Source organism: Ixodes scapularis, unplaced genomic scaffold, assembly GCF_016920785.2.
Source record: "Ixodes scapularis isolate PalLabHiFi unplaced genomic scaffold, ASM1692078v2 PGA_scaffold2__306_contigs__length_199485367, whole genome shotgun sequence".
Lineage (NCBI taxonomy): Eukaryota > Metazoa > Arthropoda > Arachnida > Ixodida > Ixodidae > Ixodes > Ixodes scapularis.
The window spans coordinates 192,631,093-192,654,977 of record NW_024609857.1 but is presented as its reverse complement, the minus strand read 5'-3'; the positions used below and the strand labels follow the sequence as shown (position 1 = coordinate 192,654,977).

General features: G+C 44.6%; 1 protein-coding gene and 1 pseudogene across 1 annotated transcript; both read right to left on the bottom strand.

Annotated features, from left to right (window-relative positions):
* Window positions 1-1,423: 1,423 nt before the first annotated feature.
* LOC120838851 lies at window positions 1,424-2,427 on the bottom strand (annotated as a pseudogene).
* A 13,321-nt stretch (window positions 2,428-15,748) lies between these two features.
* On the bottom strand, window positions 15,749-16,701 carry LOC8053635 (sulfotransferase ssu-1-like). Its single transcript, XM_002436251.5, has one exon. It carries the CDS (start codon window positions 16,694-16,696, stop codon window positions 15,749-15,751), a length of 948 nt encoding a protein of 315 aa, XP_002436296.2. The 5' UTR covers window positions 16,697-16,701.
* Window positions 16,702-23,885: the final 7,184 nt, after the last annotated feature.

Here is a 23,885-nt window from a genome sequence, read left to right as displayed (position 1 = left end):
TCTTCGCCATCGACTACGTCATGAAATTAGTTGAGGCCAAACCTGTCCGGAACATTGACGTGGTTACAGTACAGATATTTATTGAGCGTCGAATCATTTTAAAGCACGCTTGCCCAGCAGTGATTATCACTGATCGTGGCACCCAGATGATGGCACGATCCCCTTCAACGTTTCTTTCAGCACCGTGGCATCCAGCACTGACGTACGACAGCCTAACATCCTGCGAACGGCCTTTGCGAACGGGCGAACAAGACGCTCAAGCAGATGATCAATTAGACAACAGCCGGAGGCGACAAGTGGACTGACGTCCTTGCCTACGTTGTCTCCTGCTATAATACCGGATTCCAGGACATCGCTTGTCAGTCACCTTTTTTCCTAGTCTACTGCCGTGGCCCTGTGCTCCTCCTTGATGTCGTTTATGGACGCCAGGAGCTTGCTGAACTACGTGATGCATCGGACTATTCAGTATTTGTTCATGAGAGACTGACCCAAGCTCGGAAACTGGCCGCCAAGCACATGAAGCTCGCTCAACAAAAACAAAAGAGCTACTTCGACAGGGGACGTAAGGGCATCACCTTCGAGAAGGGCCAGCTCGTGTTCTTAAAGACACCACCCGTGGGGCTCAAGGCAACACGACGGTTCACTCGCCCCCACCGAATTTCGAACCGGCTCGCTCCTGTGAACTACGAGATTGAACTCATGAATGGTAAATGGCCTCGAGGTAGTGCACGTGAAGAAACTGAAGCCGTATCTTACACCAATCGCTGAATTTGCACAGCCTGTACCCGATGACTGAAATTTTGGAATTCATAGTGTGTGCACTTGTTTATAGCATGCCCTCTCATTTAGCATTTTGTATGTACATACTTATTCACTCGCGTGCATATCTCAGAGCGCGGTATTTGTTTAATGCTGTTTTGTTTTTGTCTCATAAAAGCGCACTGTCGGGTCGACAGTTTCTAAAATCCCGGCACGTGACGAACCACAAAAGACGACTCGTGCGGATCGTGCGAGCTCCAGTGCCTCACGTGCGAGCGCGAGGAAAGGAAATATAAAAAGAAAAAGAAAAACAAGTTCTGCATGGAATTTCGGAGGTTGACGTGTCTTTCCTAAGCTCGGATCCCTTTTCTCTTGACGACCACAACGAATCGCCACATATACTTAATTAGATGACTGATTGTTACGATTAGCCTTCTATGCTATGTCCGCCTAGCCGAATAATTCACCTGCACAAACCGCATAAATGTAGCTTATACGAATCGAAATATTCTGGCGGGCTAGTTGCTTATACATACTAAATTACAGCGCTATTTGTAATTTAATTGCTTATACAGCTTTTTTAAAACAAATATGTAAAGCTTAAAAAAACACCCTTTACTTTGAAAGAAGTGCTTGCACAAAAAGTAATCTTTCACAGCATGAACTATTTTCTCCAGATTTCCAGCCACTCAATTCCTTCTAGCTTGCTCAAGATCTTTCTGTTCAAGATGTCATTCCTACCGGCAGAAAATTATTCTCATAATCGTGAACAATTTCTTTGCCCACCAGTTTAGCCTCTACCGGCGTCGCCTGGGAGAAATGGTGAAAACGTTGGAACCCTTCGGGTATCTCTCCCTCTGCTAGGTTAAGCGAATGGCAGAAAAACTCAGCGAGCATGTCGTTCGTTTACTACACCGTAGCCGACGCATCGCTCTGTTTGACCAGAGTTTAGCGGTACTCCGGATCATTGATAATTCCTTGTGACTTTTTTCTCGCACGAACCTACCAATTTTGAGCATCTCCTCGCGCAGGTTATCCTTCATATTTTTATAGTGCAGAAAGAAAACGTTTGGGTCATTACGGTGCGCGTACCATGAAAGGATATGCTCGAAGTAGTCGCCAAAATCTGTCTCTACGTGGCAGAAGGGCTCGAAGAAAACATCGAACATACCGTTGGTAAACTCGTGTAGAGGAAAACCTTCTGTGTGGTTGTAAAAAGAGAAACAGCAATCTTCGGGGTTCCGACTGATGTAGACGAATTTTGATTCTTTCGAGTAAGACATCATCGAGAAAAGCAGGCAGGATTTTATTGCCCCTGGACGTTTCATGCTCAGGGTACAGTCGGCGCCCAGCATCTTGATGAAAGGACTGTCCTTGAGGAAGTCAAAGCCACTCTTGTGTGCCTGTGCCTTGTTGAATATGAGGTACAGGATGTGCTGTACCCGGGTGGTGCCGCATATGGGACACGTCACCATAAATATGTCCTCAGAAATTAGCTCTTACTCCAGAGTTGACTTCACCTGCACCGCCGAAGGCCGCCGACTGTCAATAACCGTAAAAATCTTCGTAGTGAGGGCGGGTTTCGCTGACATTCATTGCTCTTTTGCCCCATGCATTTATATTTATACACGTCTGTTTTAACAGCTGGATAATGTTATACAGGTGCATTATTTTTATAATATCGGAATCGCGATAAAGAATGAACAACTTAAAGGGGTACTCCGGCGATTTTTCGAGCTACCTCAATTAACTATATTTTCTCACTCCCCGGCCTTTACCCTTTCCGGTATGCTATTTAGTATCGCGAAATTCATAATAGTTAGTGCAAAATCGGCAAATGAAAATGATGCAAAAGCAAACAGTCAAATATACCCACACTTTTCAGTGCCGTGACGTCAGTGTCGGGCAGGCTTGCCAGTCGAGTGAGCAATCTAAAAAATAAAATATGCCAATCATTTGTTCCGCGCTGGAGCGCGAGGACTGGAGCGAGCTTCCAAAGCATTCATTTGACACTATGAAACTGCTTCGAATCAGTTGGGAACAAATTCTACAGTCTAAAGAGTGAACCCCCGCACTTCCACTGACGTTACATTTTCGTTGTTGCCAGTACAGACTTTCAGTTTGAAAAACACGGTGAGGACCAAAATTGTAAATTCAATAACTTCGTGAAAAAAAAAATTATTTTAACCTAATATTTAGGATACTATTTTAGCAATATTGTTTGGCCAGTTTAGCAAAATTTCAAGCAAATCGGGGACCATGAAGAAATCGCCGGAGTACCCCTTCAAAGGCTTTCGTGCGTTTCACATTGGCTGATCTGTGCAACCATACATTGTAATTGCTCGTATCAACATTACGCTCAATTTGGCTCGAACAGTTCAGCGCGATAGTTTTTAGCATCTGCAATGAATAATGTATGCAAAAACAAAGATAGAAATGTTCCGTCTGTGTTTTTTTTTTTTGTATGCTAGAATGCGAAGTAGTATAAGGGGTTTCGCCGCTTGCATTAGGTCGTGGTAGCTTGGCAGAGATTATAACTTTCATATTTTGTTGCATTAATTTACACTAACCCTCTGTAAATTTAAGCCAATACTCCAGTCGCAAAATAATGTTTTGTGCACACAGGATCGGATGCCGAAAGCCCCCAGGCAACTCGATGTTTTTTTTTTTTTTTTTTTCTTATAAGGCTTAGACAGAACTACAGTAAATTGTTTCAAACGTAATTCATGCCGTCCACAACAAATATTTGTATTGAACCCGATATCTTTTTTTTCATAAATGGGCCGCGATCTGCTAACTTTTCTTTGTCGCACATCCTTCATTGTCTTCGGTGGCTTTTTGGGGTTTCTCTCCCACAATATAAAAATTGAATGTGAAATGATGTTGCAGTTACAAGAATTGATAGCGCCAACTGGTAAGGAATAATACATTTCTTAACCACTGCCTGTAAGGAACCTTCATATATTTACATGTTTACTTCAAGCGAACCTGAAATGACTGCATTATGCACTTACCGCCTTGTTTTTAATATTAGAATTTTAGATGTATATTTTGGCAGGTTTTCGCACAATATTTTGTATATTATTTTACAATCTAAGATAAACAAAAATGTTTTGATTAATGCTGCCAGCAAATTCAGTGCTCTCCTTCTATAAATAAAAATGTTGTAGCATAAATGCAGCGCAATTTCTGGACCATGCCCACGTTCATACTATTAGGCAAAAAGGATATCACAACTTAAATTTTATATCGTGGCTGTTTTTCACAATAATCTTGTAAATGTATGTTAGAAGCAGAAAAGTGCAAAGAGCATTTATGTCGTAAGGTCTCTTCAGTGGAATGGGCCAGAATAGAGGCACGAGAGACATGTAAAAAAATGCGAGATTTTATGGGCAATTTATGCGAGGTGGACCAACGTCTTCAAAATGACAAAATGCTTGCGGCGCAGCCTGCTGCCCACCAATGTTTCAGGCACTTAACATAGCGACGTTCACTTTTAGAGATCAGTGTGTAATTACTCGTTTTCTATTCTTGCGTGAGATTATGCGATTTTGTTGCGTGGTAACGGCATGAATGGTGGTTTCATTTCATCAATTTTTCTAAATGACCGAGACATAAATGGTGTTTTTTTTAATGCTGTAACCAAGTGCCAGTCACATCAAGGAACAGCTGGGACACCCTGCCACCAAAAATATTTCGCGTTCCTGCCATTGCAGAGATAATATAGACCCTTTTATTAAGTCAATCAAGCAACGTTGGTTGTCGCCATTGCTTGGGAACGACGCTTGCATGGAGCTTCTGGAGGCAGGAAGCTTCGGGCGGCGACATGACACCACCAGAGGTAAGCCGGGGGAGATTTCCGGTTTGGAAGGACACGCCCCCGACGATGACCAAAACCAGAAGACGCCATTGGAAAGAGAGGAGAGTTGTTTTGGCGCCTAGAGCGGTTCTGTTCACCCTTGGGGGCATTCCCACCGCCTGCTACTACAACTTCCAAATTCGCTTGGGATTTTCTCGTTGTGCTCCCTTGAGCCGGTATGTCGCCTCCGCTTCATTCCATCTCTATGACCGCGTCTGATTGGATCTTGGTCCTTGCCAAACGTTGACGCGCCACTTGTTTTTGATATCAACTGAGCCGAGTTCATACCAAACGCTAACTACTAGTCTTTTTTTGCTCAGTTTCTTTCTGGAAAATATGTTGGACAGAATTTGTTTTGTTTTTGACATGCTAATAAGCCACGTAAGTGTTCATGTGGCGCCTTGTTTTAATATCAGTTGCAGTAAAACTTTCTGATCATCGACAATAGACCTCCTGTCCATGCTGAGCAGAGAGAGTAATGCAGGGACTGAACGTGACTTTGGTGCGTGGTTGGACACTAACGTAGAACATGGTTTCAATTAATATGCTGTTTGCGTGGCTAAATTCGGGTGTATACGAGTATGAGGACTCGGCTGACGCTCCCTTTGACCCACAAAACCTTCATCTTACCGTGTGTATACAAATACATTTTACAAAATGTTTTATTTTTTTTTATTTGAAAATACTATTAGTCCTTAAAACGGGGACCATGATAGGGGCGAGCAACAATAGTGAACATGAAATAGCAACGCAGAATACGGTGTGCAAGATAACATTACCAGCGTACTTTTTGGTTATATTATCAAACACAGAGGAAACACGCTTACAAAACAGAAATACACAAAGCACTGTGAGCAACAGATTTAGATACATAAATTTTACAACAACTTTTGCAGACCTCTTATAAAAACAAAAAACGGTGTTGGCTGCGACAGTGCTTTCTGGCAGCGCATTCCACTCCTTTATCGTTCGGGCGAAATATTAATTTTTAAAGCAATTTTTGGCGTAACGATATTAGTCTAGCGTTCTAGTGTGTTTATTTCGCGTAATGCTAGAAGTATGGTCTCGTATTAATCTATTTTTGTCTCGCAGAAGTGTCCTGTTTAAAATCATGTAAAGCATTTTCAAACATCTGTTCCTCCGCCTCTCTTCCAGTAGCTTGAATCCTGCCCTAGAATACCGTTCCGTGGGTGAATCTAGCATCCTATACTTCGAAAAAATAAAGCGCAACGCCAATTTCTGAATCCTTTCTAGTTTTAATACTAACTGTTTTGTATACGGATACCACACTTCACTGGCATATTCAATACTTGGTCTTATCGCTCTTTAAAAGCTAACAGTTTTGTCTCCGGAGTGGCCATTTTTAACGACCTTCTTAATGACCAAAATTGACCTGTAGCTTTGTTACTTATATTATTAAGGTGCTTGTCCCATCGATGATTGTTGGTTAATGTTACCCCTAAGTATTTAAATTCGTTTACTCTTGACAAAGGCTTTCCTTTTAGGTGGTAGTTATGCACCGCAGGAGTTTTCTTATGTGTCATTGAGATGCAAACGGTCTTTTCCAGGTTCAAAGACATCTGACAGCTTTCACACCACATGCTAATTTTGTGTAAGAAGTGCAGAACAAACGTATGGCCGTATAAAAGTATCGTTAGCGGCGGAGTAGATACACCAAGCTCGATATGCTGCGTGTGTTGGCAATGATTTCGCCTTTGCAGCGCCCTGCGAAGGGCTCGATTTCTTTGGATCGCTTCGAGCAGCTACTGAACGCGCCCTTGGTATCACGTGATAACGATGCGTACCGTCAGGTTACACGACATTATGACGTCAGGTTACATAAATACGTCGCGAGATGCCAGGTCAAGGAATGTGTATCAGGGTCTTTTAGTAGATGGTTTTCGCCGTCCCGGAACGCTCTCCACCCCCCCCCCCCCCCCCCAACCCGCAACGGTACCCGCAACTCTACAGTCAAGGCCATCGGCCCGCAGGCGCAGTAGCGGCTTCTTCGTTGTGGAAGCCTTAGGGGGGGAGGAAACACGGGGGAGTTTTCCAAGACCGCGCTTCCCCCTCCGCTAAGCCCTCCGCAACGGAGAAGCCGCTACTGCACCTGCGCGCCGATGGCCTTGACTGTACAGTTCAGGGTATCGTAGCGGGCTGTCGAGGGCGTTGCGGGACGGTAGAAACGATCTACTAAAACTCCCTACTGCCTACGAAAACTCCCTATTGTTTCGCTAAATTTAGCGGAAAAATTGACGTCACGTGCCGTCAAATGGCATCACGGGATGTGGTCACGTGGCGTAAATATCCCAGATGTATTTAGCCGGGAAATTCATACACATTATGTTCTTCACGCTCCTATATGCAACGGTTTCTAGACACATTTAAATAATCACCCCTAAACATCCTTTCAAAAATGTCATTCTTCTAAACAAATTTAAATGGTCGCTCTGAGCATTAGATGACTTTGAAGATAAAGTATTGCTCTTTGGGTTTTGTTTTTGTTGCTGCAGATACCGGTCTTTTAGATGTCAGTGTGGTATGTAATGTTCCAAAGCAAAGACGAGAACAAAGAGAAAGCTAAAAAGGGGAACAAAGATGAGGAAGGTGATCAAATAAAAACGCCATTTAATCCTGTTACCTACTTTTGAGCTTTATACTTGGCGCAGCCGTCAGGATTCTTTGAAGAATGTGAATCCAAATATGTTTGACCCATGGAGAAAAAGGACGGCTTATCGTGGAGAGCTACCAAACAGACGGTGAGGAACCAGGTCATCTATACCAGCAATCTAGCAGCTCGGAGCTCATCACTTTCATTTCCGGTGAGGCGAAATTGTCGCCAGATGACCTTGTCAAAGAAAAACAGTAAAACTGAATATCAAAATGGACGACTTCCAAGAGTGATTCTACAAGCCGACCGCCACTCCACTTCAAGTGACTCCGGCCGAAGAGAACCTCTCATCAGTTGTTGCTCAGCTGTTGAAAATGCAGGCCTCAATCCATGAACAGCAAAGGCAGTTTATGACGACAATGACTGAGACTATGAGAGTTCCCGACCGAAGACCGAAGGAGACGGTGAATTCAGATATTTTCGATGGCGAAACTTCAGCTGCGGCTACTTGGTTAGATTTCTACGAGCACGCCTGCGAGAACAATCGTTGGATAGAAGACACGGAGAGAATAAAAAATTCGCCGCTATTCTTGACAGGGAATGCCAAGAAGTGGTATGAACTCCGCGTTCGTGAGTTATTCTTGGGGATGTTGTAAACAGTGTTTTACTACTTCATTCGAGGTGAATGCTGTTGAACGCTGGGACAAGGCAATCTACAACATACATCGAGGAGGCAGCTTGCTGGACTACTTCTATGAGAAGAGATGACTTTTACAGCTCGCTGACCCTGCATTGCCGGAAACATCCATCATCGCACCGGTCATCCATGGCATGAACAAAGACGTTCAAAAGCAAGTACAAGCAAAGTCTGGAAACACAACTGAAGACCTCCTGCACTCACTAAAGGACGTATGTGTGGACTTCCCAACTGCTCATGGGCAACAACGATCAGTGACCAACCCCAAAAGTGCGACTTCCGACGTTCGCAGTGGGAACCAGCTTCCCGCGTACCAGGCAATTAATAAGCCGCGGTTGAATATGTCGGGACACAATTCACTCAACCACATCGCAGAGAGCGCTGCTGACGAGCAACCAAAAAACGAATAAAGAAGGGTGTACAGTCCCACCCGATGCCAAAGAATGCGACTGTCTATCTTATTAGGTACAACATTCTCTACACCCCTGTTATCGTCAATGGTAGGCAGGTCGATGCCTTAGTTGACACCGGAGCATATATCAGTCTTGTTAAAAAGACGATCGTGCAAGACAAGAAGATACGAGCTGGAAAGCCCATCGAAGTTCACAGCTATGACAACACTATTAAGCTGATGGAAAACTGGGTGACACTGGAAGTGGACTTCCAGGGAAAGAAGCTCACAGTTGAAGCACTCGTCGTAGAGGAGGTCAAGTTCATGTTCATCCTATCACGACCTGATATGAATCGTTTTCGGATGAACATTTTTTGGAAGGACGAAGTGACACTGGACCAGGACGTGGACATTGAGCCTATAGACGCACTGAAAGAGCTCCGTATTGTGAAGAATTCAGATGACGTATACCTACATTGTACCCGGACCCAGTATGTTTCAGATCACATCCCCCAGCAACCTCAGTCATTAAGGTTTCTTTTGAGCTACGAGATACTTCCGTAGTACGAAGAAAACCTTACAGTATGTCGCACGAAAAAAAGCTGTAACTAAAATGGGAGCTGCAAGGAATGCTAGACGCCGGGATTATAAGACCATCGGCATCAACATTTGCATCTCCAATCACCATCGTGCCTAAAGAAGATGACACGTTCCGTTTATGCACAAATTACCGCCAAGTTAATTGCCAGACCGAGCTCTTTCCGTTCCCAATGCCACGCGTGGATGACATCATCAACGAGACGGGAGGATGATCATGGTTTTCCGGATTGACCTCTGCAAAGGATATTGGCAAGTCCCCCTAGGAGAAGAAACCAAGAGATTTACTGCCTTCGTGACGCCATTTGATGTCTACTAGTATAATCAGGTACCATTTGGATGGAAGAACTCAGGAGCCTGATTTCAGAAGATGATGAATGAAGTGCTCAAGAACTTCTTCGGTGATTTCTGTAACGTCTATGTCGACGACATTATCATTTATTCCCGGACAAGGGAAGAGCACGTCAACCATCTGTCCCGGGTTCTCGAAGCACTGAGCACAGCCAAGTTGAAGTTTAACATGAAGAAAAGCGAATTCTTCTAAAAAACTGTAGAGTTCCTCGGAAGAGTTTTTGACGGTCAAACGAAAAGCACAAAGGAGGAATCTGTGCAGAAAATTTTCAGGCTGACAAAACCTGATGACTTGCACTCAGTTTGTGGTTTTCTCGGGCTCGTTGGACATTTTCGAGCATTCATAAAAGATTATGCCACGAAGACGAAGCGCCTAACCACTTTGACTCAGAAGGATCCTCCATTTTTCTGGCCAGATGAGTGCTAAAAGGTGTACAACTACCTGGTCAAGGTAATTTCTTCTGACCCAGTCCTTGTGCTACCCGACTTTGAACTGCCTTTTAAACTTTGTACGGACGCTTCACACTAAGGCACGAGAGCCGTCCTCTACCAGAGACACTTAACAGAACCGCCCAACTGCCAGTTAAAAGTAGTTATGTACTACTCAAACATGTTTTCCAAGAGCCAGGAGAACTATGCCAGCACAAAGAAAGAAGCTCTGGCGGTGGGGTCATGGCGTTGAAAATTTTCCGAAGTTACCTTGAAGGCCGGCATTTTAAACTTTTCACGGACAACCAAGCTCTCACTTATCTCTTAAGCTTAACTCAACCGAAGGGACGGCTGGCCAAGTGGATCAGCGAGATACAGCAGTTCTCGTTTGACGTAACCCACCGACCCAGAGAAAAGCTTCCTGATGATGGTGCCCTCTCCAGGCTACACATTCCTAAAGATACCTTCACCGAGAGCATTAACCATGCTCGAATTCGGGGATGCACCCAAGACACGGAAGTGCGAGGTGCAAAGGTTCTTACAATCCTACAGTGTTCTTACAATCCTACAGTTTTAGCATGACAGTCCGGGATCAGGAGGCCATGACGGATTTTGGAGAACCTATTGGAAACTGAAGCGAAGGTTCACATAAGAGAACATGAAGCACGACGTCACCAATTATATGCTCACTTGCCACGCGTACCAAATGAATAAGGCTAAATACCGACCTCGGGGAGATGGAATGGTCACGCCCGAATACTCTAACGTCCCCTTTGAGATCATTCATCTTAACTCTGCCGAAATCAAAAAAGAAGGAAGACGGGATCAAGAAAACACAAGCGTTCCTCATCGCCATTGATGAATGCACGCAAGTAGTGGCTGCTAAGGCGGGCAAAGAAGACGCCAACTCCGTCATTCGCACATGGAACGAGAAGCATTTAAGAATACGAAGGTCATTGTCTCAGAAAATGAACCGGCCTTTCTCAGCAAAACGTTGCAAAGATGGGCACAGGAAAGGGGAATCAAATTTCGATTTACTGCTCTGTATTACCCAGAAGCAAATTCGTTAGCTGAGCGGGTGATACGAGGCACCAAACAATTCATGGCAATGTACCCTAACTTCACGGGCGGATAGAAGTGCCCCCTTGAAGCAGCCGTTGCGCACCACAACAACTCCAATAGAGCTGGACTGGGATATAACCCACACTTCGCCGCGAGCGGAGAGAGCCCATGACTACCTGCAGATCACGTTCGGGGCTTAAGCAACTAAATCAAATTGCAGGAACAGAAACGACTCCCACGGCAACAAGAAAAATATCGGTCAGCAATTGAAAATAATTACGACAAACGACAGCAAAGTACAGTACCAGAAATCCAACCAGGCGACATGATTTTAGTCCGAAAAGGATTACAAGGCTCTAAGGCGGCATTTTCTGGGCCTTATGTGGTCACCAAAACATGCAGGCAACAAGGAATTATCAAGACTCTGTACTACTTGGGACCGAATGGCACCACTGAAATTCCTGCTCTTAGGAACGTGGTTCCATATCACCCCAGGAGGGTTGAGGACAAAAGGCCCGGCGTGTTGAATGTTCCAAGGCAAAGACGAGAACAAAGAGAAAGCTAAAAAGGAAAACAAAGAGGAGGAAGGCGATCAAATAAAAACGCCGTTTCATCATGTTACGTACTTTGGACCTTTATATAATATATCTTACGTTTTTCACATATTAGGCTTGAAGCCAAATACACTTGAGTCCTACGGAAGGAATCTTTTTCATGCCCTGTCAGAACAACCTTTTGGAAGTGCATCGCACACACGCCAAGCCAGTGGTCATTACCTGCTTGGGGCCACAAACAAACGCCTGCTAGGACGCCAGTCCGCGGTCATGAATGAGCTGGAAGCAGCCGTTTTGGCCTGGGAGCGATTCCCTTCCAAAACGTGGTTCCAACAGGGTATGACAATTCAGCCACACAGATACTGCAAATGCATTTGGCTCGAGGAGTGGATGTGAAGAAGGTCGACGTATCTACTGACCTCTAAATGGCTGGAAACTGAAGGGGGCGAAAACCGTAAATAAGGTCGGCACGCCTCTCTTATCGTTCACTGGCGAGGGGAGTTTTAATGGCCGGCCTCAGCCGATCTGAGCCAACTGATGAGGCCGTCTACGAACCTGCCGAAATACGAGCTAGAGAATGCACAAATGTCTCAGCTAGAAACGTGTAGATCTTTTGGAGCTTTATGATATTGGTACAACCTTCTGATTAAAAGTATATTACACGATATTACTGTTCAATTATTTTTATCTGGCCTCATGGCGTAACAAAAACTTTTTATTATTTTTTTATTTATTTGAGAACAATTATTCACAAATAGTTTAAAAATATATTTGATGTTACGACCAAAAAATCCACGATTACACGTGAAAAATAAAAGTTGTATATTTGACGAAAAGAATCCCTGAAGAAGGGGAACAAGAGAAACAAAGGACAAACACAAATCTCCAAACACAGCTGGTTTGGAGATTATTGTTTGTTCTTTGTTTCTCTTGTTCCCCTTCTCAAGGGATTATTTTCGTCATTGTTGTCCAGCTCGCTTGCACCTTTGCCTTTACTTACATTCAAATATTAAATTTAGCTTTTTTTTGTAACCAAGCTATTTGAAACGCTTGACGTTCTTTGGAGACTGTCCTGCGGTGCAGAGATACTTATGTTTTCCTTCTGAAGCGTTGAACTCATCTTGGACATAATAATGCTCCAAGAATGATAGACTAAATTCTGCGCAAAAAATGATCCCTTAAATTGTGCACTTGGCAGTTGCCGAGGGACCATCTCCGCGCACTACGTCACCTACTCTTTGTGGGCTATCGCCGAGGAAAACATTCTACCGCTGTTTCTGTTACTTCTCACCTTATAGTGTGGCGCTTAAATTATACGTAATGCCAAAGTACAAAATTGTAAGGCAGGTGCTAACTTTTTGTTCGGGTTATACTAGATGCCTTCATAAAGCCTTGGTTCCAAAAAGCTGCACCTATAGATGCTCACTGGTGACGTCGTTTTAGACCCGTTTCAAAACGACTGGCTAGGGGTTATGAAACAGTGGCAGCGACGTTTATGTTCAAAGTCCTCTAACACATAAAATTCAGTATTTAGGAGCAATTCTTTCAATTGTTTGCAAGACAATAAAGACTCGTTCTGTAAGTTAAGAACCAATATTTTTATCATAGGGAAACCGAATTCGTGTGCCACGTAACCAGAGAAGGGGAGGGGAAGGAAGGCAAGTGGTGAGGGAGAGAGCGCGCTGTAGGAGGGTGAGCAGAGACATTCACAGAGGAAGGGAGAGGGAAGGAAGAAGAAAGAAATGGGGAGAGGGACTTCGTGTGTCGCGTGACGTAAATTTCTCTGCTAAATTTAGTGGGGAAAGTGAATTGGTGTGTCCCATGACCAAGGAGGGAGGGGGGAGGGTTAAGGTAGAATAGCGTAGGAGAACGGAGGGAGGGAAGAGAAAAAGGAAGGAAGGGGCAAATAGGCAGAGAGGAGAAGGGGAATGTAGAAAGGGGAAGGGAGCAGATGGTGTGGACACTTTGTTTCCAGGTTCCGAGGAGGTGACTTTGGACTGTGTTGTTTGAGAGGTGGAGCTAGTTTTCTGATAGTACTCCAGGGCCAGGTCTTTCGGTAGGGCCTTGAAGGATGTCTTACATCATCGAAGTATAAGTCTCTGCTCTGATCCCAAGTGCCTTCAGACCATGGATGTTTATTTTGGAAGGGTTAGTACATACGGTGAAGGCCCTCGTTGTTTGACGAAATGAGTTAAAGTAGCATTCCCAATTTCGCAGATAATCTCGAACAATACGTCGTCTCTCCCCTAATCGACCACAAAGGGTCTCCATGGCGTCATCTTAAGGAGTCGGTGAAATGTAGACAAGCAATCACTGCAGTGCCGCTGATGCGGAAACAAGAGCCCGCAGGTAGCTGAAGTTCTGGTATCGAGGTACGCTCTCGTTCTAACGTACAACGGTTCAGCACGGCTGCTAGAACCACTGCTATCCGCATATCTCGCCGCCGAAGCTCCGTAGCTCTAGCTTGGGTAGCTTGACCCCACCTGTTTTGGGAGCTCCTGCACTGTTCAAACTTCTCAGCTGCGTCGTCATCGTCATTGTTAATGGCCGCAGTTTTCTTTGCCGCAACGTCGATGTCTTACTATCCAGAAAAGCGAGCATGCGGGTGGTGTCGTCATCGTACTCGACCACGGCGGTGTATTGTGCGACGAAGTCTCACCAGCGACGTGCTCTTCGATCTCAGCGTGAATCTGACGAAGCTCGTTGTAATTCGTAGTCAGTCTTTTGACGAAATGTCAAGGCGGTCGAGTATGCACTTTAAATAACTGCACTAGTCTCATTATTGGCTCGTATATTTTTAACTAATTTGACGGCACGCTTCCCTTTCAGTCGGTCCATGTCTCACTTCAGTAGAAGATCCTGGAGAAGTGTTATGGTCGACAAGTTACGTTCAGGATTCCGCTTACGCCTGTTCGTTCTGTCTCTGGTTGCGGCACCATCTGTTACAGTTTTGGCGGAATTTATTATTTTCTCTCAGGTGGCCCAAACAAAACGCTTCTATTCAAGAACTGCTAGATATTTACATATGTGCACAAAATGTGGTTGGTACGGCGGTGGTCCTCGCGCTTCAAGCTCTCGACGGGAAAATTTTACCCTCGTGACGTCACGTAAAATTTATCGAAAAAGATCACCCTCTTGACTTCACACGTGACGTCACGTGTGACGTGATCATGGGAACAATTCCATGATGCTACGCGCAGTGACGCCGACGGCGACGCAGCTCAACGCGGAAACGGACGCCTGAGAGCAGCGCTCTATTATATATTTTAAAGTTTTAGTACTCCTTGTATTCGCCAATGCAATTTTGCTGTGTAGTATCTGTAAAGATAATGCATTTTATATGCGAACTATTTGTAAAAGCAATATATTAAGTTTCGGGCATTTTCTTGCGCAACTAATGAGGGTGATAAGTTATTATGGCAAAATTTTAAGATGCATTGAATGTCCTGTTTTAAGTTCTTCAAAAAATATTTTGTCTCAAATTCTTAGTATACACATATCAGAGCAACGGCGATATGTGCCATATGAATAGATGAAACCTAATAAATCTTCAACTTAGAAACTCTAACCAAGCTTTATTAAAAAGCAAAAATCCCGACGTTTCGGAACCAACTCGGTGGTTCCGAAACGTCGGGATTTTTGCTTTTTAATAAAGCTTGGTTAGAGTTTCTAAGTTGAAGATTTATTAATCATTCCTAACCAGACGGATGCCCGTCGAAAATGTTTACATTTAGATGAAACCTTGTTTCGACATCTTCTGTTTACTTGACTAAATGGCCTGGAAAAGTGGGAAATTAATTTAGGGCCGTTAAACAGCAACCTTCTGTTTTTGTAGACGCAACGCGTGATTAGAACCGCCTTCTGTTACGCCGGGAGACTACGAAGTACGTAGTACCTGTATAAGGAATCAAGAAAGTAATTGACGCTACTATCTTAGATTCCATAATATGAAATAATTGGCAATGGGTTTTCTTGTCCGTAGAGTATCACCGTTATGTTTGCAATGCAATGGGTTGCATTGTTGTTTGTTGCAATGGGTTTTCTTGCCCGTAGAGTATCACCGTTATGTTTGAATCGATTCTAATTCATATTGGGAATGTTCGAGGGTCACAAAAAATGTTCCAGAAATCGTTGGAGTTAACTGACAGCTTAAGAAAAGCAATAAGTGGCCTATTATGTTCACGCTTCTTGCATGGTGTTTGGTCTGCGCCGTTCTTATCGGCCAATGGCGCAATCTGATTGGCTGCGAATCAATATTAAGATAACAGGGACTTGCCACGCCCCGTGTTTCGTAGACTGTCAGTCATCATTATATGCATGTTCTTGGTGCTGTTCAGTTCCGTTTGAAGCTATTCTGACGACCCGTCCACTGGTTTTACCTTGCATACTAACACATTTATTAGTCGTTGCATTACAAGGTAACAACTGATTGGCTTCCTCAAAAGACGCCATATTTCCTCCAGACGTCGAGAAACTCAGTTCCTTGAAACTTGTCCAAGATTATCTGATCCAGCGAATCGTTCATCTCCGGTGTGAACAGGTTTTTGTAGTCTCCAACGACACCTTTGCGCACGAGCTGAGCACCCAACGGAACATCCTGACTGACCCTGTGCCACCGCTTCAAGCCTTCCGGAACCTCCTCACCAGCCGTGCTGAGGGGACGGCAAAAGAAATCAGCTATCCCGCGGTTCGTGTACTCCTTCATTGCAGACACGTCGCTATCCTTGAGAACCTTCTCGAGGTACACTGGGTCTTCGAGCATTTTCTTCTGGTATTTCTCTCCCAGAAATTTCGCTATCTTCAGGATATGCCTGCGAGGGTTACACTTCATGTCTTCATAGTGCATGAAGAGGACGTTTGGGTCATCGTGATGCTCGTACCAGGATAGCAGGTGATCGAAGTAGCTGCCAAAGTCAGTTTCACCTTTGCAGAAGAGACCAAAGAATACCTCGAACGTGCCGTTCGTGAACTCGTAACCAGAAAATGTTTTCGTGTGGTAGAAGAACGAAGCGCAACAGTCCTTAGGGTTGCGACTGACGTAGATGTACTTTGCTTCATTTGAGTAAGGCACCATTGAAAAAGGCAGGTGGGACTTTATAATTCCCGGCCGTTTCATTGCGCGGACCGCGTCGGCGCCAAGCATTTCGATGAAAGGACTCTTTTTCAGGAAATCGAGGCCATTTCTAGGCCTCTCGCCTCCGTTGAAGATGAGATAGGCAATGTGCTGCACCCACGTCGTTCCGCATTTCGGGAATGTCACCACGAATACGTCTTCCGGTGTCGGCACGTAGTCTAAAGCTGACTTGAGGAGTGTACCGTTGAACGCCGCAGACAGACGATAACCATCGAAGTCCAGATACAGCGGGCGTGCGCAAGCGTTCTCCATTCTATTCTTGCAACTGCAAAACATAATAACAACATAGGGTCAATGATGTGGGTATGCGCCCAGAAAGTGAGGGAGAGGAGGAAACTAGAGCACTCGGAGACATCAAAACGCCGAGCTCTGATTGAAATGATTGCTGGGAAGACGGAAAGGTCTTTGTCTCTACTCACACTTCGAATGCGTCTGAACGCGAAAGCGTAACACTGGGCGCCGACGTTTGGTAATCGAGTGCGTTCGAAGTGTGTGTAGATACTAAGGCAGTTATCGTTGGGTTGATAACAGCCAAAACTCGCGCTACGTACACTTATAGCGCGAGTACTGGTTGTGCGGAAGAACGCTTCAAGGCTGCGATCTCGAGCTGTCGTGCTTGTGCATAGACTCCTATATACTGACGAAGCCTGGCAGATCGCCATGAGAAGTTCCCGCCGAAATGAGAAAGGTCAAGCGGCAGACAACGAATGAGAAAAGAGCCACGCGACTTGCGCCGCGCTGCGGCGAGACGTCGAAGCACACTTCTCCCGAGCGAACAAGATGGTTTCGGGTCCTCGGGGCTGCAAAAGCTGTGCGCTGACGTCCCGGTTCCCAGAGAAATGGCTCTTTGATGCTCTGTGCTACCAGATTCACGCGCTCTAAATCAGTGACCGGACACTCTATCGCTCCGTCGTCGAACTGCCAGGCTTTGTGAGTATAGAGGTGGCTACGGTAGGACAAATGCTCGAATGCCCTGGGAAGCAAATGGCGGCGCAGCACTTGCTGAAGGCACGTATTTTGCGTGCCCCCACAACTATGGTTTTCGGTGCATTGAAGAAACGAAATGTGTAAATTATATCAAGCGGTTTATAATATCTTAAAGCCCATTGACAAAATTCACGCTTGGCTTTCCTTGCAAGTACCGCCAATCATTCTTGTTAGAAAGCGCAGCACACGTTTACAAGCCCAATTCCTCCGCCGACATTCGCTTCCAAGGGCCGCTAACTCGAGTGCACTGCTGTTATTTTCTTCCAGCGGCTGTACAAGGCATATGCCCCTGGCGTAGCGGCGCATTCGAAACTACGAACACAAGCAAAGCAAGTGGCTTGATGCGCTTGCGTTTTCTTACGTTACGTTATGAATGGCCGAGGCATCCGTTCTTCGTATGTTGCGTGCAGAGCTACCTCTTCAAGTGGTTGCCATTCTTCAAACGAAGCACTGATGTCACGGTGACTCTCCACGTAAACGGACGTAAGCTCTCGCAACATAACGTAACGTAAGCAAACAAAGTTCTGTGAACCAGCCTGTAAAGGAACACTGACACCCTCCAAAAGTTTCTTCTTTTTTTTTTGCCGAGTGTTTTATGATGGGTATGGCCGGCAGCGCGGTGACGTGGCAAAAGAGACGCGTATGACTGGTCTAAAGAAAACGTAGTTTCAACCGCAGTCACAACTTAGAGGTGAACGGGCTATGGTAGCTGCAGCACCATTTATTGAAGTTGACCATTATTGGGGCATATACTCAGGGCATGCATCGGACACGAGGGCTGTGCAAGCATCCGGCGTGATATCGGTGTGCCTTGTATCGAGAATGAATTCTGTGTCAGAGGTTCGGCAAGAACTCTGATGCAAGTGCAGGCTTCGTGCCCAAGAAATGGTGACCACCATTGTTGCTTCATGGGATCATGAAAGGGTCTATTACAGAAAAAGTTTGCCTCATCTTAATAGGCCTTGTCTGAAATTGCTTGCTGGTAGGACAACACTAAAAGCTACGCTATTTTAATGTCGGCAAGCTTCGTCGGTGCTGAAGCACGGTGGAGGCATCGAAACAGCCGTACGGGCAGTGTGCGATGGCGCGGCACCTGTGTTTTCCGCCTTCCCACCATGAAATGTGGAAGAACAGTTTAAAGAACCTACCGTAACTGCCTGACGAAACCCTCAAAGGCCTGTGCGCACGCTGGCGACAACCCGCAGTGTGTACGCTTTCACAGCGAAGGCGAAGGACTTGCTCCGCTGCTTCGACGAGGTTGTCGCCAGCGTGCACAGGCCTCCGAGAGTTTCGTCAGACAGTTGCGGTGGGTTGTTTAAACTGTTCATGCACATTCCATGGACGAAAGTTGGAAAACACAGCTGCCGCGTCATCGCCCACAGCCCGTGCGGTTGCCACCAATGCCTCCACCGTGCTTCGCTACCGACGACGCTTGACAACATTGAAATGGCGACGCAGTCTGTGCTGTGACTGCTGCCAGACCACGAAGCGCTTTCGCAAAGGTGTATCGAAATTTACTGGTTTCCATCTTCTTTTCTTTCTTTCTTTTAACATGCCATATATCGACAGCTTCTGGCCCAGTGAATCATACGAGGGGGAACGCAAAAAATAACCGGAATGAATTTCTGAAGGGCGGGCCGTTTGTAGTACCTGCTTCCGCCACTAGCAGCGCTTAGCAGCACCGCTTCCGAGTGGGGTTTCCGGGCGGCATCGTCTGCTATGCATTTTTTTTCCCAAACGCCTCAAAAGCATTCGTCGTTTTTTTTTTTTTGCAATGTCTGATATGGCGGAACAGCCTGTGGCCGTGATAGTTTGTTTTCATTTAGAGAAGACGGCGGCGGAAACTTCTGTAATGCTTCCGAGAGCGCGCAAAGGAAATGCCAATAAGAAATCGCAAGTCTATGAGTGTTTTTCTCGCTTTAAGGCCGTTGAATTATTAGTCGATGGCCAACCTAGCTCAAGGCAATTGTCAACCTTTTCAACTGATGAAAACATTAAAAAATGTGGGCATTGTTCACTCCGAGTTTTTCCTCTTAGTGAAACTGCTAATCAGGTGTTTTATCTGGGATTTTTGCGACGCTTACGAAACTCCGTGAGCCAGAAACGCTCTGATGTAAAGGAAAGGGGAAATGGTAGTTTTATCAGGACAATACTTCATTTTGTGAATGTGAAAGATCCTTTCAATCAGACTACGAAAAACGAGGAATGATCTTGAAGCGCTTGGGGAAAAAATTCACAACATGCCGCTAGATCTATGGCAGATGAAGCCGCTCGGCAACCTGACTCAGAAAGGGTGCCGCTAAGCGCTGGTAGAGGCGGACACTGGTACTTACGAACGCCCCATATGAAAGTCATTCCGCTTACTTTTGGGCCCCCTTCATACTTTTTTGATTGTTTAAACTTTGGTTCTTCGGCCCAGTGTCTTGCTAGGTGTAATTCATATCTCTTTTCGTGTTATACATATTTTCAGACTTTTTTTTTGTTAGAATGGTGAAATGACTGCAGTGTTGCATGTTTTGATTATTTAATATGCTTGTAATGCACACATCACATTGTTTTTGTTGAATTGTTTTCTGTTTTCATATAATTTTATTGATTTGTGTCATATTCTAATGTGCCAATAAGAAGGCTGCAAGGCAGTTTCTGGCTTCAGAAAGTATCACTACAAAAATTAGTATTGTTTGATAGTCCCGTGATGGAAAAAGACTTATTTTCAAAGTTCCGTTTCCTATGTTTGAAAAGTACCTACAAGTTTGTTTTAAAAGGCTTTAGATATTTTATAGAGAAAAGTATTTTAAAAAACAAAACTTTATATATGGCTTGGAAAATAACATAATACAAGCAATTGCTACCTGAATACTTTGTCGCCTTTAGAGCCATTTTATGGGTGATTTTATCTCAACTCAGGCACATATTTTGAGTCAAATTTCTAATTTTTAAAATACATGTTATCGGGCAATTCCTATAATAAAATAAGACGCAAACGGCAAGTTCGTCAGATTTTTCGTTCTCAAGTTATGGACAGTTGAAGCGGCCAAGGTGGAAACTGTCGTTTTTCAAGCTTATCGGGGGTGCCATATTTCACTCCATCTCTTTTCCTCACTTTTTACGCTAGATCAATATAAATGTTTGGGAACACTCGCGAGATATGCTTTTTTATGCTAATCAAGTGCCTAGGTCATAACATTCTCAATGTATGTTCTTTATTCGTCAAACCACCTCTCTGCGACGATATTTGACATAATCCACATATTTTTATGATCTTTACATCACCGTAAAGATCCCATTAAGTTATTTTAAAGTATAATTTCAATATTGCGAAAGAAATGCATAACGCGCTACATGTGCCTGAAAAACGGATATTTCGAAAACCTAGCAAGTTTGGAGTCGATTTTCTAAAAAAACGTTTTATTTCTTTTATCTTTTATTCACAGTTAGGTAATACAGTAGTCTATCAGGAACTGCCAACAGCAATTGTAATATATTGTTTGTGTGGCCACTATTAAGGCTAGAATCTCGTGCCATGAGCGTTTTGAACGGGACTTCGCACAGGCACTCTGCTTAGCAGAATTTCGGCCTACGTAAGGTTTTCTACTTACCGCTAGCAGTTACCTCAATATCCAACCATAAACATTAATACAATTTGGAGTAGTGTACTTAAAAAAACAGTTACTTAGAAGTCCGTATCCACAAGTGCGGGCACCCTGCGCTTGTTTCCTCTCAATACGGAGAAATGCGGATCGTTAGAGAATTCCACTGGGGCATTTTCCTTTCGGCTTTAAGTTTGAAATACCGAACTTTATACGATTCGCGTCGGTAGGGTGTTTAGCGTAGAGTCGTGGAGGTGTTGTGTTGGAGTTGTTTGTGCTTTTTTTTTTACTGCTGGACACATGTGTGACTGTAAAAGTGTTCGGTACATTGGTTGGTGTTTGTCCTGTGTGTGTAAGTGGTTGCCTCGTGCAACCTAAATTTAAAAAAAAAACAAGACAAAACAAAAAGCATTTCTGTTGCGTTATATAGCGGTTTCTAGACCACTTTCTGGGTGGCACAAACTGCCGCCTGCTTCAATAAGGTAGGTGCTGAGCAGTATTGTATATTTTGATTTACAAACAGCTGGTCTGCGGTCCACTGGACACTACGCTCTTACTTGTCAGTTTGATAACAAGCGTAATAGTTCTGCCAATCAGCCAGCTAAATGCTCGTTCTCCGTCCAAGGGCTCCGAAGTGCAGGCACACATGAGCACGAATGGATAACCACGTCGGTAGAGGTAGGTACCAGGAAAGAGATCGAAAAAAGGAAATATCGATAGCGTTGGTGCGAGTTGAATGACTCGTTGGTATCGACGAAGGTACCCAGCGATTCACTGGCGCACACGGCAAGCATACGTAGCGTTCAAAGAATTCAGCCTACTCCCCCCCCCCCCCCCCCCTCCGATTCCTCGCATCACGATTTACTATTGCAAAAGCATTAACTGTGCCATGGAGCGGAGCGGGCCGTGTTTGTAACCACGAAAAACTTGCAAAAATCCGGGGGCGTCTGCAACTGCTCAAAACATGCGCGCAAAGCCTGCAAAAAATCTACAGGAGTCGGTAGCGTCCGTAGGCGCTTTCGTAACCGCAAAAAACGTGAACGAAATTCCGAGCGAAACGGCTTCTAGATAGCCATTGGCTGAGAGGTGTCATAGTTCCAAGGAACGCCACCCCACAGAGAAGTCCTCAGCATGGCGCTCCGGCCCTCACGGCAGGAAGGAGCACTATCGGCCGTAGCTCTCGTGTCCACGACCACCTCTATATATACGACCATGTCACACGGAGCGCGCCTATGGGGAGCGCTGACCCCTGAGCTGCCGATGAAATTTCGCGCCGTCCCACTAGATGGCGACACATCTCTGCTCTTCAAGGCATGCAAGAAATGCTTGTGGTAGTTGGATTGTACGTACGTGCCCGGCGCGGTAGTAAATTGTTTATGAATGGTGTGCTTTCGCCCCATTATTTAACACGAATTCACCGAAGGAACGATACCATTATCCTAGCGCCATTAAAATAAATAGGAAAAAAACCAGGACATCAACTGAGTTCTGTTTTACTCTGCAGGGCGTCGTAAGAACAAATAGCATAAACAAGCCAATGAACAGAGTTCCGAGAAAATGTTCACAAAGGGGCCTTTAGGTAGTGCCGCTATTAAACTAAAATTTTGTGAGCGTGGACTGTTGGGGAGAAGTTCAAGAAAAGAAAAGCCTGTTTTTTTTCCGATGCTCGAGAGAAAAACAGGAAAAAAAAAGTTGACGCTTTTATTCGTGTGTGGTACCAAACACACTCGGATCTTCTGAATCTGCTTTAGGGTGTTCACCTCTAAGAATCTTTTGAGCGTTTGGTATCGTGTGGTGCCATACGTAAGTAGCAGCGTCAATTCGACGGTTTGCTTTCATTTTTTCCATCGCGCATGGGAAAAAAAAGAAGTTCTTATTTTCTTCCATTTTTTTTAGACATTTATACTCACTCATTTTGAGTATGATCAACGCACCACCTAAAAGCACCTTTCTGAAAAGTTCCATGGCACTCGGTTCACTCGCTTACTTATATATTTTCTTTCGTACTGATCTCAAAAACAACCTGTCCAAGCAAAAAGAAAAACACACGTTTTTATAGGATTGCGTCGAATTAAAATTTTATTAAATCAATGTTCTAGAGATTCTGCAATGAAAACAGACGCTCGCCATTGATGAAGTGACGAGAGACCATATCACACTTTAGCAGCGAGACGCCCATGTCAGTCAGCGCTCGTAGTGCACGCGCATTCTCTGCCCAAACACCTCAAACAGGTGATTTCTTAATAAAGTGTGAACGACTTCGAAATTTATCAGTCATCGGTCTACAATGACAGTCTGGTGGACTCAGCCTAATGAGCTCAGCTGATGAACTGGGCATCTGTGCGTTTGGAGGGGGGGGGGGGGGGGGGGGATAAATTACCGATTACATTTGTACAGTATGACCTCCAACTTTTGAGGTGTACAATAAATGCAATATTTACAGCGTTCTCCAGATTCATGACAAACCCGACGAAAGGCAGACGCAGGTATGAAACCCTTGACGGTATATGTGGAAAGACAACAGTGTTTAAGTTGTCACCGGAAAATAGACTACGCGCTAGCGGTTAGAACCAGATTCCAAAACCTATGAATTCACGTTTACCTAAATTTTATGTTATCAGCATTTTTTTCTTTTTTTTAATTTTCCATTGTGATAATTGGAGCGCGTTCCCGTGTCAGATGCATCACACCAATGTTTGTGGGAACTTCGTTAGCCGCCAGTTCCACGTGCAATATGTACGAACATTGCTTATAACCTTTGGATTATATAACGACAAGTTCTGAAACACTGCCGTCTGTTCCCAACGGGGAACGAGCGTTCCGCCACGCGTACGTTATTTTTACAGTAAGGAAACTACGGTTCA

Bases quoted from the DNA above. Each gene is read 5' to 3' on its own strand.
- LOC8053635 (XM_002436251.5), bottom strand. From the start codon at position 16,696: ATGGAGAACGCTTGCGCACGCCCGCTGTATCTGGACTTCGATGGTTAT.